Source organism: Ochlerotatus camptorhynchus, unplaced genomic scaffold (genome assembly GCF_037179485.1).
Source record: "Ochlerotatus camptorhynchus isolate MF236.1 unplaced genomic scaffold, CSIRO-AGI_Acam_v1.1 ptg000308l, whole genome shotgun sequence".
NCBI lineage: Eukaryota > Metazoa > Arthropoda > Insecta > Diptera > Culicidae > Ochlerotatus > Ochlerotatus camptorhynchus.
Window position 1 is genome coordinate 496,805 of NW_027040796.1, and position 14,497 is coordinate 511,301.

At 42.7% G+C, this 14,497-nt stretch overlaps 1 protein-coding gene across 1 annotated transcript; it reads right to left on the reverse strand.

The window, feature by feature from the left end:
• Window positions 1-13,402: 13,402 nt before the first annotated feature.
• Window positions 13,403-14,184, reverse strand: LOC135707357 (phospholipase A2-like). Its single transcript, XM_065229173.1, has 3 exons — window positions 13,824-14,184; window positions 13,602-13,754; window positions 13,403-13,531 (listed from the first exon to the last, which is right to left on the reverse strand). Exons 1-3 carry the CDS (start codon window positions 14,162-14,164, stop codon window positions 13,420-13,422), a joined length of 606 nt encoding a protein of 201 aa, XP_065085245.1. The 5' UTR covers window positions 14,165-14,184; the 3' UTR covers window positions 13,403-13,419.
• Window positions 14,185-14,497: the final 313 nt, after the last annotated feature.

The following is a 14,497-nucleotide window of genomic DNA, read 5'->3' on the forward strand; positions in this document are numbered from 1 at the left end:
CTTCATATTGAATTGAACTTTAACCTTTATTTTGACACTTTGTTGTTATACTCAGAATAAATGATACTAAACGAACTATTACTTCTCAGTTTCTTTCTAATGCCAGCCAAATCTTGTTTAACGTAACTTAAGTTCGAAATAACTTAAATAATTTAGGATCGATTCAACTAAAGAGCCAGATAATGAGCAAAGCTACATCAGAATCCAATTTACCAAAAAGATGATACATGGTTAACCTTCTCTTATCCTTTAGTCATAAGTAGCTCCTTTTAAGACAAGTTGTAAGAAATACTTCATTTTAGTTGCTCAGATTTTCACTTCCGGATTTTATACGTAACATCCTTGAAGTTGAGGTTATTTAATGTCGTGAAAACACGTTTAACAAGAGTTGACTGAGCGCTTATAAGTAAAGATCTACAATGTATGTTATTTACAGTGTGCAACCGTGTCTCATCTCGTGCATTCCGATAGAATCGACGGGGTGGTCGTCAATACCGATACTATCCTTCAACAGTGTCAGTTAACTGAAGCCGCAAATAGCTCACCTACAGAAGACCATCAGATCTGTGAAACCAACTCAGAAAGTGGGGTGTGTGACGTGCTCATGATGAATTCAATGAACTTTCATCGCAAGTTGGACAACAGTGCTGGTAACATAATTGGTCATGTTGCTGGAGTACGGGTAACGTTTATGATAGATTCTGGGGCTGATGTGAATACGGTTGGTATGGAGGTTCTTGAAGCGTTAATGAATAACGACCCACTTAAGAGCCCTATATTCAGTTTTAAGAAAGGAACGGATAGACTTTTAAAAGCATATGCATCTCCGGTTGCGATTCCGGTATCTGCTACATTTGTTGCAGAGTTATTCGTCACCCCAGACCGTCCAAGACTATTGGAAAAATTTTATGTTATCCAAGACGCTAAACCTCTTCTAGGCAGAAGTACAGCGTTAAGATACAGCCTGCTAAAGATGGGCTTAAACGTACCAATTGAGGAACCTGCTTTTGAAGGCAAATCTCTCAAGCTGCTAGGCGATATGTGCGGTATCAGCACACCGGAGCGGTTTCCCAAATTCAACGTACCTCCAGTATTGCTGGCGTACGATAAGAGTATGCCTCCGTCAAGACACGTCTACACCAACATACCTCCAGCGTTCAAGGAGGAAACCAGCCGTAGACTCAGCGAGCTGCTAACCTCCGACATAATCGAAAGAGTTTCAAGCGACATGGACAAGTCCTTCTGTTCATCCCTCTTGGTTGTACCAAAAGGAAAATGCGATATAAGATTAGTTGTCGACTTGAGAGGTCCAAATAAATGTATTATAAGATCGCCTTTCAAAATGCCTACTCTAGAGGCTATCGTATCGGTTTTACATGGAGCTACATGGTTCTCCACGATCGATTTATCAAGCGCGTTTTTTCACGTGGAATTGCACAACGATTGTAGACACTTAACTAACTTCTTTGCGGGAGATGCAACTTACCGATTTAAACGGCTTCCCTTTGGATTGTGCAATTCACCTGACATTTTCCAAGAGATCTTGCAGACTGTAGTCCTTGCAGACTGTCCAGGAGTGGTCAATTACTTGGATGATATTCTGGTATTCGGGAAAGACAAAGGCGGAACACGACAAAAACCTAGAAATCGTCCTTAGTAGATTGCGCGAACATAACGTGGTGCTAAATACAGCGAAATGCGTGTTCGGGAAGCAGTGCGTGAAGTTTATTGGATTTCGATTATCCAATAATGGGTGGAGCATAGACGATGAAAAACGGAAGGCCATTGAAAGTTTCCGTAGACCGGAATCTATACCGGAAGTAAAAAGCTTCCTAGGCCTGATCAACTTCACGGAGCGATTCATTGTGAACAGAGCAGAGAAGACCGAAAAACTAAGATCACTTACAAAATCTGAGGTGTTCTATTGGACGCAAGAGGAAGAAGAAGAGTTTACGTATCTAAAGAAAGAAGCGTTGGCATCAGTCGTTAAGCTGGGATATTTCGACCATCGAGAAGAAACAGAGCTTTATGTAGATGCATCATCGGTTGGTATAGGTGCGGTTCTCGTCCAATTCAGTCGCTCAGGAGATCCGCGTATAATAGCGTGCGCATCCAAAGCCCTTACTGTAGCCGAGCAAAGGTATCCACAGACCCAGAGGGAAGCTCTAGCAATCGTATGGGGAGTGGAACGCTTTATGTACTATCTCACCAGCAAACAGTTCACAATAAGAACTGATTCGGAGGCTAACGAGTTTATCTTTGGTGGACAGCACAGAATGAGTAGGAGAGCAATTACCCGTGCCGAGGCTTGGGCACTACGGCTCCTGCCCTACCAATTTCGAATAGAAAGGATTCCAGGACATCTCAACGTAGCCGACGCTTTGTCTCGTCTTATCAACAAATCGCAGGTGGACGATCCCTTCGACGAAGACAATGATAAGCACTTGTTGTATGCTTTGGATGCAGGGAACATGAGCATTTCATGGTCAGAGATACAGAAAGCATCAGAGACCGACGACGATCTTTGCGATGTGAGAATGGGAATCGAGTCGGGAAGTTGGCCCCGAAGACTCCGGCGTTACGAATCTCAATCTAAGTATCTGAGAAGAATGGATCCTCTGGTTTTCAAAGATCATCTTATTGTTTTACCAACGAGTCTAAGAGGACGGGCTTTGGAAGCAGCTCACCAGGGACACCTAGGGTGTGGAGCGACTAAACGAATCCTTCGCGAGTTCTTCTGGTGGCCCAACATGGCGAAGGAGGCTGAGAATTACGTGATGAGATGTGAAACATGTCTATCGATTTCGAGAAAAAAACCCGCCGGTGCAACTGAGTAACCGCCTACTTCCAGACGGGCCTTGGGAAATCCTCCAAATCGATTTCTTATTCATCCAAGGTACCTACACGTTGTAGAGATGAAACACACGGATGCCAGGAACACAAATGTGGTTCTGTGTAAGATTTTTGCAGTTTGGGGACTTCCCTTAGTACTCCAAAGTGACAACGGCCCGCCGTTTCAGAGTACGGAATTCATAGATTATTGGGAGGCAAAAGGAGTGCGAGTACATAAGGCAATTCCACTCAGTGCTCAATCTAACGGTGCAGTTGAACGGCAGAACCAGGGCGTGATCAAGGCTCTGGCTGCAGCGAAGGCAGAAAAGACAAGCTGGAAAGCAGCGTTAGAGAATTACATACACGTACACAACACACGAAAACAACATTCGCGACTGGGAGTCACGCCATTTGAGCTGCTGGTGGGTTGGCGATACCGTGGCACGTTTCCCAGTCTGTGGGACTCCGAAACTGTAATAGATAGGAACGACCTACAGGAGAACGACACCTACTCTAAGCTGGTGAGCAAGCAGTACGCTGATAAACATAGAGGGGCCAAGGAAAGTGACATTGCCGTGGGTGACAAAGTCGTTGTTGCCATCGCTCAACGTACAAAAACAGATCCATCATTTTCCAGTGAGAAATACACGGTGCTGACAAGGCAAGGAGCAAAGGTGGTTGTTCGAGGTAATGATGGAGTACAACTTTCTCGCAACGTACAAGACGATAAAAGGATCCCACTTGAATTGGAAGTAGAGTGCAGTGAGGAAATAAATGCAGGAAACGACAACGCACAGGACGACGGAGGTCTATTGTCTGCAAAGACAAATGCCAAGAATGAAGGTGCTTCGCGATCACAATCGGGCGACTCGGCTTCGTTAACCATATCCCCATCGTTAGTTACAATATCCCTTCCGTGGAAGCTGAAACATTATGTTAATTTATGTCCTTTTATTTCACAGGGTGACGGATGCTACGACGAATGCCAGGAGTGAAGGTACTTCGGGAATACAATCGAGCGACTCGATTTCAGCGGCAGGGAGTGATATCGGTGATATTGTACGACCAAAAAGAAAGGTAAAAAAACCAGCAAAACTAACTGACATGTATTTGTACAATATTTTTGAATGAAGAGTAGAGGCAGGGGAAGATGTAGGGATCAAGAGGGATAGCAAGAAAAATATGATTGAATTCGAGAAGCTCGTAAAGAAAGATGAGAGGGTTACTGAGAAAAACTCGGAAAAATCATAACGGGATTGAAAAGGGTTTTGAAATAACTGAATAATAAGAGGGAGAGAAGTAGAGAGAGTGAGAAGTCGACAAAGGAGTAATAGAGGGAGAGGAAGGTGGGATGAGAACGATTGTATAACAGGAGAGAAACAGAGAAATAAAAATAAAAGACAGTCTTGTGATTGGCTTTAGTGAAGCAAGATCAATGAGTTGTTGTTTACTTCAGAGATGCGAAATATCCGAAAAGACACGACAATGGCAGAGAGTTAGTCAAGAAAGGGCCAAATGTTGAGACATCGAACCAATCAAAGCAACCTGCAGCGAAATTTAAATTTAAACTTTCATCACAGCAACCTGTAAAGAGTAAAAGCAGAGATGCCAATTTTGCAGACATTTATGTAAAAGTGAAAATTTTTTAATTTGTGTTAATTAGAGTTTTTCGCTTTATGGAAAAGTCAAAGGTCTAGAATTTCAAACGCTACCCCCTGGAATGGAAGTTTGGGCGTTTGGGGGTCAGAATCACCCTGCGAAAATTTGAAGTCATTTGTCTAGCTCAAAGGGCTTAAAGTTTGTTTGGGAAAATTCGACAAAAAACGACACATTCGCGGCTCTAGGTGGCGCTGTAATTGGTCGATTTTCTTTGTGTACAAAATGTTGAACCTTAGGAGTTTTGGGGACATCTTAGCTAAAGCCCGGATGTGAATCCGAGTTACCCCCGAAAATGTTATTAGCGTTTCAAATGAACACCACCTGCCTTACTTTTGGGGAGGGCCTAGCACGCTTTGTGTGGTTTATATTTTTACGAACAGGCATACGAATGGCAATGATTGCATGGGTATAACTTTTTTGTTCATCATGAAATTTGCTGAAATTTTCACAGTTAGTAGAAAAATGTTCGAAATTATGGTCCACTAAAAATTGGAACAGATTGGCCAAGTGGTTCCGATTTTATTCCGGGTTTCCGAGAGGCCATCGAGGGGGAGAAAATGTACCATTCGTCTAAAACATGCTGATGCTGGAAATTCACAGCAACAGGCATCTATGGGTATAGTATAATATTAATATTAATATTTTAACAAAACCAACCTACAACATGGTTCTAAATACTTAGTGGTGTCCACCGAAAGGCCATCTCGGATCAACCTTAATCTTGATTATTATGTATTGTTGATCAAAGTATGCCTTGATTATTCTCTGCAACTATATGAAATAAAGTAAATTGTGATTTTTGATATATTAGCCTGTAATTGCTTCTAAGTGGCCACCAGATGCCCCACCGGCAGATCTGGAACATTCGAAACATGTATTGCTTCGTGGAATGGAGTAAAATCACGTAAAATTGTGATTTTGATATATTAGCTATTAGCTATTAGCTCCCAAAGGTCACCAGATGGTCCACCGGAAGATTCGGAACATCCGTCAAACTGATTGCTGGGTAAATTTGTTCAAAGTAGGCCTTGATTGTAGTAAAATGTGGGATTTTTTCACATATAAGCTGGTCATTGGTTCCCAGTGGTCACCAGATGGTCCACCAGAAGATTCGGACAATTTGTAAAATTGATTGCTGTGTAAATTTGATCAAAGTAGGCCTTGATTTGTTTTGATACTCTATGGAATGTAGAAAAATTGTGATTTTTGATATTTTAGCCAGTCATTGCATCTAAGTGGCCACCAGACGGCCCACCGGAATATCTGGAACATCCGTAAAATTTATTGTTTCGTAAATTTGATCAAAGTATGCCTTGATTTTTCTGTGCATTTATATGCGATGTGGGAACATGGTGTTTGCTGGTAATAGGTCATTGGCTTCGAGTGGTCACCAGATGGTACGCCGGAAGATCCTGATCATAAGATTGTTGTGTAAATTTGATCAAAGTATGCTTTGATTTTTATCTGCGACTATATGAAATGTAGTAAAATGGAGATTTTTTATACATTAGCTTATCATTTGGTCCGAGTGCCCGGAAAAAATACAATAACCATGAAATAAAATACAATCTCAACCAAATTTATTGCCAACAATCGAGCTTTTTGAATGTATATCATACAAGTAAATTTTAAATACTGTTATTACAGTAAATCTACAATACAATTTTCAACAATAGAAAAACAATAAAATTAATGGTAAATGACTCAAGTTTGGTCGGGAAAAAGTTATTTTTTTACGGTTAAGATACATAACAACTTCTTGTTCTATGGTAGATTTCCCTATTCAAATAAGACTGTTAAAATTATTCAAAGATACGGAATTATGAAAAATACTCCCAATGATTTAACTTATCAAATCTGTGATTTTGATATTCTTTCTAGAGATCCTATATATTTAAAAGGCATTTCATGAATTCATGTATGTATTTCCATTCTCACCAAGAAATTTTGAAATATTGTTAAAGTTAGTCGTACCTCTTCGTCTCGTTCCAGTCGGTTAATAATCGAGAACAATTTGCACTGGGCTATCGTGCGACATTCTTACGAAGTACCTAGCCCACCGTAGTCGACCGATTTTTACAGTGTAGACGATGCTAGCAACTGGTGAAATTCGCGGTACATTCACATCCTCCATGTTTTGTCTTCTATCTGTACTCCACCGTAGACGGAACGCAATGCTCAACAAACAATTTGAGTTGATTAACAAATGAATAAGCCACTTTTTAGCTGAAGAAATTTATGTTTTGCCTGAATAAGCTCTTATTAAACATTCAATGGCACGCATTGGTTCTCCACAAACATAGTGTAACCATAGAGGTAACTCTAAGACTAGAAGGTTCCGAAATAACGTGCTCAACTTTTTGGTTCAGCTCTGGTACTCTCTTCGGTCCCAAGCTAATCGATTCACCCCTCGAAGTATAGGAAAAACCAATAACCCCTCATTTTATCTGTCAAACTTTCATAGCGAATCAAAACAAACATTGCGTAGTACAAGAATTTCGACTAGAATGGGGTACGTTAATCGTTTGCTTGGGACCAATAGGCTAGTCAAGTACTGAGCCAATTTAAAATCGTTAGTTTCGTATTGATTGTTGGTGTAACCATAGAGGTAACTCTAAGACCAGAAGGTCTCGAAGAAACATGCTCAACTTTTTGGCTCAGCTCTGGTACTCTCTTCGGTCCCAAGCTAATTGATGCACCCCTCGAAACATAGGAAAATCCTCGAACCCCTCATTTTATCTGTCAAACTTTCATAGCGAATGAAAACAAACAAAGTGCGTAATTTCTGACTAGCTCAAGGTTTGCCCTTTGTCTAAGGTCGGCACAATACTTACCCGGACTAGACTCACTTCACAAACAAGGTGAACTTAAACATCAATAGAGAACAATAAAAATACAGATTCATGCATAAAGGCTCAGATAGAAAAGTAAGAAAGGTTACAAACTCATTTTCTAATATATTTGATTCACTCATATTGGGAAGGATTGGGATGGGTTGCGGCCGATGCTGGAACTGGTGGGGCCCTTTTTTTTCCTCTGTTCGTGTCCTTAGGTTAGTGCATGTCGTATTACTCCATCAATATTGAGAAATGATGAAGTATTCGATTTTTTTAAAGTTGTCATTCTCGCATTTATCGCAAGGATCCGACTCTAATTGAAAGGTCCCGCTATTTATACCCTTCGGAGTGTTGGAACACCCTCCAAAGGCGCGCCGCTTTGACAGTCAAAATCGGATTCCTTTGCAATAAAAATAAGCAATGACACCGATAATGACCATGCTTCAGAACCCTAGTCTTAACTAACACTTCAAACTAGGGAACAACGAATAGAAGATTAGGAATCACATAGATGACTAACTCATTTTTTCCTTGTTTCAAGATCATCCTCGGTGGACAAAGCCGAGTCTTGTCACTATCAACAAGGCAAAAAAAGTAACAAGGACCAAGATGTGTTCCTTTGATTACTAAAAAATCCTGTTCCCCTAGTTTGAAGTAGTCGGGACTAGGAATCGGTGGTAGATCTTACATCCCGTAACTAACCACGAAAAGGTGATCTACCCACGTTACGGGGCCCTTAGAAGATCATACGGCGTGGGAGAGAGCGAGAGTTAGCAAATGGTCGGGAACATACCTATCAGCTGCATGCTGTTGTTGCGTACGCCCGCGGGCCGTCGTGATGATAAGGTGCTCACGGAAGGAGAGGAGAAACACTTAGATAGAGCTGGAATTAGGACCTAACAGCTTTTGTAAACAATGACTTCTATCGATGATTTCTAGAAATTCAAGGCTCACCCACGCAAACCAACATCCTCATCGAGTAGAAGAAGACTTCCCCTACCCGATGGTTATGTTGGTTTGCGTGGGCGTGCCTTGAATTCCTAGAAAACATCGAGAGAAGTCATTGTTTACAAAAGCTGTTACGTCCTAATTCCAGCTCTATCTAGACATATCGGTCCAACCACAAGCAAGTGGGGGCGAACACCCCGGTCCTTACTGGGCTAGGATCTCCTTAGCGTCCGTTTATCTCTTCGGCAACCGTGTGTAGTGTTTGGTTCACGTCTTGTTGGAGTACATAAAGCACGTAGTTTTTGTCCGTCGGCAGGGTGACTTCCATTCATTTTGACTAAAAAAATGTTTTAGGAAATTATGGAATAATACGATATTATGATGGTATTTTGTGTGTGTAAGGAACAAGGCAAATTTTTAAAGTTTGTGTTTGACACATAAAACCTGCAAATTTAGCTTTGACAGAGCCACAATGAGCGATTTTCTGATCGCCTCTTCGTGAAGAGTGAAGAGTGAAGAGTGGGTGAGATAAATGACAAAATCGCTTATTGCGACTCTCATGCAGCAACATTGGCTGGTATTATGTGTCAAACACAAACTCCACAATCTTTTCTTGTTGCTTACACAAACAAAATATTATTATAATATCTTATTATTCCATAATTTTATAAAACATTTTTTTAGCCAAAATGAATGGAAGGAACCCCAAAATGAATGGACGGACCGTCGGTCTCACTGCTGCCAAGAGAGATATTCCCGAACGACGTCCACGGTAGGGTAATTTGGTACTCTTCACAAACACCAGTAAACGTGCTCGGTCATATATCCGACTCCGGAATTAAGGAACTCCGCGGCTTTCCAACCTTCACACTCTTCGACAAAGCTTCACTGATCGAGCACGTATGATAACACCTCACACACGTAGAATTTTTCCGATAGAACGGATCCCGGGTGGTTCGAGTATCGGAGGAAAACCACCGTCTACACTACGACCGAAAAATCGTCGTCGATCTTCACTTATCTTCAAATCCGAGTGAGGGTAAAAGTATCACACGGTTTTTTGCACTGGTATACTGTTCGTCCTCTTGCGTGCACTCTTCGAACGTCCAGTCACTAATCACTCCTGCTACAACTTCCAGCTTTGCAATTAACACACATAGAAAACAAATCCCGTGGAGGTAACATATAACACATAATTTCTTAATACTAAATAACAAATGTAATTTTTTTAAGTACTTGGGACCGATAGGCTAGTCTAGTGTGAGCCAATTTAAAATCGTTAGTTTTCACCGGGTTGGTTTGTCGGTGACTACTAGACCAGCTACGGCGAGTAGTTGGTCCGGTGCTTCGTCACCACCGTCGCCGAGGGGTTCCGACAAAGTAACCCTGCACTTCCACCCCGCTAAATGTCAAAGATAACTGCTAAGCAGCCGAAGTAGAAGAAACCCGTTCAGCAAATTTCTTGCTTTGTTGCACAAGAACCGTTGCCATCGTCGTCAAAGGGCCCCACCGAGATCACCAGCAGCAATAAACAGTGAGGAGGAGAAAAAAAGGTAGTTAATAGACGTCTAAAATTGATTCCTGCTTGTTGTTTTGTTGTTTCACCCTAATCCGAACGACTTTGGAGGAAGTACACTTGCCCGGGCCAGCTATACGCTGAAAAGCAAGCCGTAACTTACAATAGTTCATGCCTCGTGATCGTAGAGGACTACCGCACCGGTTTAATTAACGTTTTGTAGATAGTCAACTCCATGATGCGGCGGAATTTATTCGACCAGAGCGTTCTTCGGAGTCCAAAGTAAACGCGGTTCCCTGCCATGATGCGTATTTGGATTTCTCTGCTAGTGTCATTGCCGGCGGTCACCAGTGAGCCCGAATACACGAACTCGTCTACCACCTCGATTTCATCACCATCAATCCGAACTCGTGGTGGGAGACTAACATTGTCTTCTCTTGAACCTTTTCCTCTCATGTATTTTCCCTTCGATGATGTGTCCAATCCGGTTGGGTCTGATGTACGTTTCCGCCATCGTCTCAAAGTTACGTGCCATGATTTCAATGTCATCGGCGAAGCCAAAATCTGGACGCACTTCCTGAACATCGTAATTGCGACCTACTACCCCAAGCAAGTCACCATCAGGGACGGGTCGGCAACAGACCTGCGGAGGGACATCATCAAACTAAATCGACGGCGCGAAAAGTACATCATCGCTGGCGACCTGAACGCCAAACACCAGGCTTGGGGCAACAGTCGACGCAACCAAAACGGCACCATCCTGAACGACGACCTGGAAGAGGCTCGCTACGCCATATTAGCGCCGGACTGTCCCACCCGGTTGAGCCGGTATGGTGTTCACTCCACGATAGACATCTTCATCAGCAACATGGGAGACAACATCTCGCTACCTGTGACCCATCAGGAGCTGAGTTCGGACCACTATCCGGTGGTGGCCGAAGTAGGCTTATCCGTCTACCGAATCCAAGCTTCCCGACGCAACTATCATCGTGTCAGCTGGGAGCAGTTCCAACACTGTGTCGACTCTACTGTCGACTACGGTGCTTTTCCGGAGACGCCCGAAGACGTTGACCGGTGTCTGCGTTCCATCAAGGAGGCGATATCCCGGGCCAGAGAACAACACGTGCCAGTATCCAGACAGGTGAGCAATACTCTGAGCCTTGATAGAATTACCAAAGATCTCATCAGACTCCGTAACTCCATCCGAAGGCAATACCAGCGTTCTGGTTTACGTGTCTTGAAGACCCATTGCAATCGTCTTACAAAAACCATCCAAGCCAGGATGGTGGACCTCAGAAATCAAGATTTTGCTAACAAGATCCGCTCTCTCCCAGATTGTGCAAAGCCCTGGAAACTAACGAAAATCCTTAAAAATAAACCAAGACCCATTCCACCACTGACCCCACTGGATCGTCCCGGCGACCCAGTGGTTCATCTGATAACTCCTGAAGAGAAGGCTGCCGCGATAGGTCAACACTTCGTCAATTCCCATAATCTCGGACAAAACATCGTCAGCCCTCATGAATCTGAGGTTGCTGAAAATGCAACCAATCTTCATCAGATTCCTAACATTTTTCCAGAGAAATCTGAGATTACGGCTGACGAACTGTTGGCCTTTATCAAATCATCTAAAAACATGAAGGCTCCATGTTTCGAAAACATCCTGAATCTGGAACTCAAACACTTGAGTTCCAGATTCTACAACCATCTGGCACTGATTTTTAATCAGTGCCTCAGACTTGGCTACTTCCCCTCGTGTTGGAAGTCAGCTAAAGTCATACCCATCCGGAAACCTGGGAAGGTCCTTCAAGTTATCGACCAATCAGCCTTCTCTCAGGTTTATCAAAACTTTTCGAAAGAGCAGTCTACCACCGGCTCCTAACATGTGCCGAAGAAAACAACTCGTTACTCGAGGAACAGTTTGGTTTTCGGAAAGGTCGTTCGACCGTCCACCAGCTGACTCGAGTGACAAACATTCTCAGACGGAAAACATCTGCCATGGCGTTGTTGGACGTTGAAAAAGCGTTCGACAATGTCTGGCATGATGGCCTGGTGTTCAAATTGCAGCAGTACGGACTTCCAATCTTCCTAGTGAAGATAATAAACAACTATTTATCGGATAGGACGTTCCAAGTCTCTCTGATTACACCGTTCGAAAAATTCAAGTAAATTTCTGCGAAATATAGCGCACATAAAATTAACGCTAGATTTGGCATAATTTTACGTGATATTTCGTGTAAATTTAAGCGCAATATCGCATAAATTAGCAATATTGTAAACAAGTTTGCAAACGATTTCACTGTTTAAGCCAAGTATAGCTCAAAATTATACGAAGAGAGATTTTACGCGATAGTTAAAATTCAGAATTTTTTTCTGTGTACCATCACATCGGATGCTTTCAACATCGGTGCCGGGGTTCCACAAGGAAGCATCCTTGGTCCCATTCTATTCAACTTGTTCACCTCCGATATGCCGGATCTCCCTGATGGTGGATCGTTCTCTCTGTTCGCAGATGACACATCAATCGTCTACAAGGGCAGGGTCATCGGAGCTCTGACTGCCAAACTTCAGAGAGGCCTGGACGTCCTGTCTGAATATTTCAACAGCTGGAAGATCCGTATCAACGCGGAAAAAAAAACCCGGGTCATCATCTTTCCACACTCAAAATCTCCCAGACTTGTTCCGACTGAAAATAATAAGATCTGCTTAAACGGCTAAGTGGTGGAATGGTCCAAAGAGGTCGTGTACCTAGCCAGCAAGCTTCTTTTCAGGGAGCACGTTAACAAAACCAAAACCAAGTGCAACATCTCGATAAGATCATTGTATCCACTCATGAACAGGAGGTCTACCCTGTTATCAGGGCAGGAGGTCAACAAATCATCCTTCCCTTAATAGAATACGGGATGCCAATCTGGGAGAGTTGCGCCAAATGCCATCACCTCAAACTCCAAAGGATCCGAAACAAAATCCTGAGGATGATCCTTAACAGTCCCCCGTGGACTAGAAATTCTGAGGTCCACCGCCTGGCTGGTCTTCAGACACTGGAGTTACGGAGAGCTGACTCCATCGCAAGGTTCAGAGATTGCTGTAGGCGATCCGATCAACAGATCGTCAGGGATCTGGCAAGTTAGGTTACGTTAGGTTAAGTAGGTAGAATAACAAATTAATACATTCAAACAACATAATTCACAAGAAGAAAATTTAAAAAACATTACACAGTAAAACACAACATGTACAACACAAAATCAAAAAGTTCACCAAAGATGAAGAGCCCTTCTGGCTAACTTCTTGCCCTGTATTAGCAATTGTAAACCACATAATAAATCAACATAAAGAAGAATTTTACTACTACTGAAAATCGTACCACTCGTGTATATCCCCGCTCTTCGGAACACACCTTCTAAGGTGATCCAGCAGACACAAAAGCCCACCACTATCTAATTGTTGACTATATTTCCCCATTTCGACCATCGTCAATCGTTATAAGCATCATTTTACAGATATATTTAGTAGCGTGTAGCTTCTTTCAATTTCTAATATCGATGCTCGGGTCCTTCTGTATAAATTAATATAAAACCACAAAGTTCGTTCCTCTTCGGTTAATTTTATTGAGCAATCATCCAATGTTCAGTAGAAATCGTTGATCATATTGTCATCATAGAATGGCAAATCGAACCACTGCCATTGGCGATCCTTTGAACTATCCAGCACGTACCGGGTGCATCGCCTCAAGAACAGCCTGGGAAACAGATTAACTCATTGGAATCTTACTCCATACTTATTAAAAAGAATGCAACAAAGCTTCTTACATGTTCTTCTTTTCACCACACTCCACAATCGGATGCTGTTTCTTGTAGCACTTATCTCGGACCGCAAAGTAAAAGCTTCCCAAACGATTCGAGAGAGTTGTGTTGATCTGCTTCAAGCACTGCTGGAAGTCTCGGTCACACTTGCAGTGAAGTCTACCGAAGGCACGCACATATGTGTTTAGTCTATATTTGGTGGAAAATTTTAACTAAAAGCGACCCTACCTGGTGAAATAGTCGTCGTTCTTCAAACCGTACTTCTCCTCACCGGAAGCAATGTTATCACAATGGTCGTGCTCTCGGCAGCACTTGTCCTCGTCCTCGTGCTTGCCCAAATCATCGTAGTCGTCAGCTACATTACCCGGGCCGCACCATTTCGTTCCGGGAAGGGTTAAATTGATTCGCTCCACATTCGACCGATTCGATCTTATGGCGTCGTCGCTGTGTTCCACGATTTCGTTGCTTTCGAAATCGAACGTTTCCATGTTTCTGAACAGCTGCTTCGAATACACGTGACTGGTGAAGGCGAGCGCCAAAAGGAACGAGATTGCATTGGAAAGTCGCATTTCTTGATAATAAACTTCGATTTGCAGTAAAACTAGAACTGGCATTAAATTTGCTAAAACTTAAGTATTTATATGGAATTTGCAGAGGTTTATCAGAACTTTTGAACCTCCATCGTGGCATGCGCTGCAGGAAAATGTTCTGCTTCCTGATAGGTACGCTAGTTCGACTGGGCAAAGGCGCCGCCCGCTGATAGGAACAATGGGCCGTTGTACATGTAAAGTGCGAACTAATTTGCCCACGTACATGACCTGATTGTCATGGAGTAGAGTTACAGCTGAAGAATTTTGGCATCGATGGGTGTAATTTACGATGAACTTTTTGGAGGTTTGGAA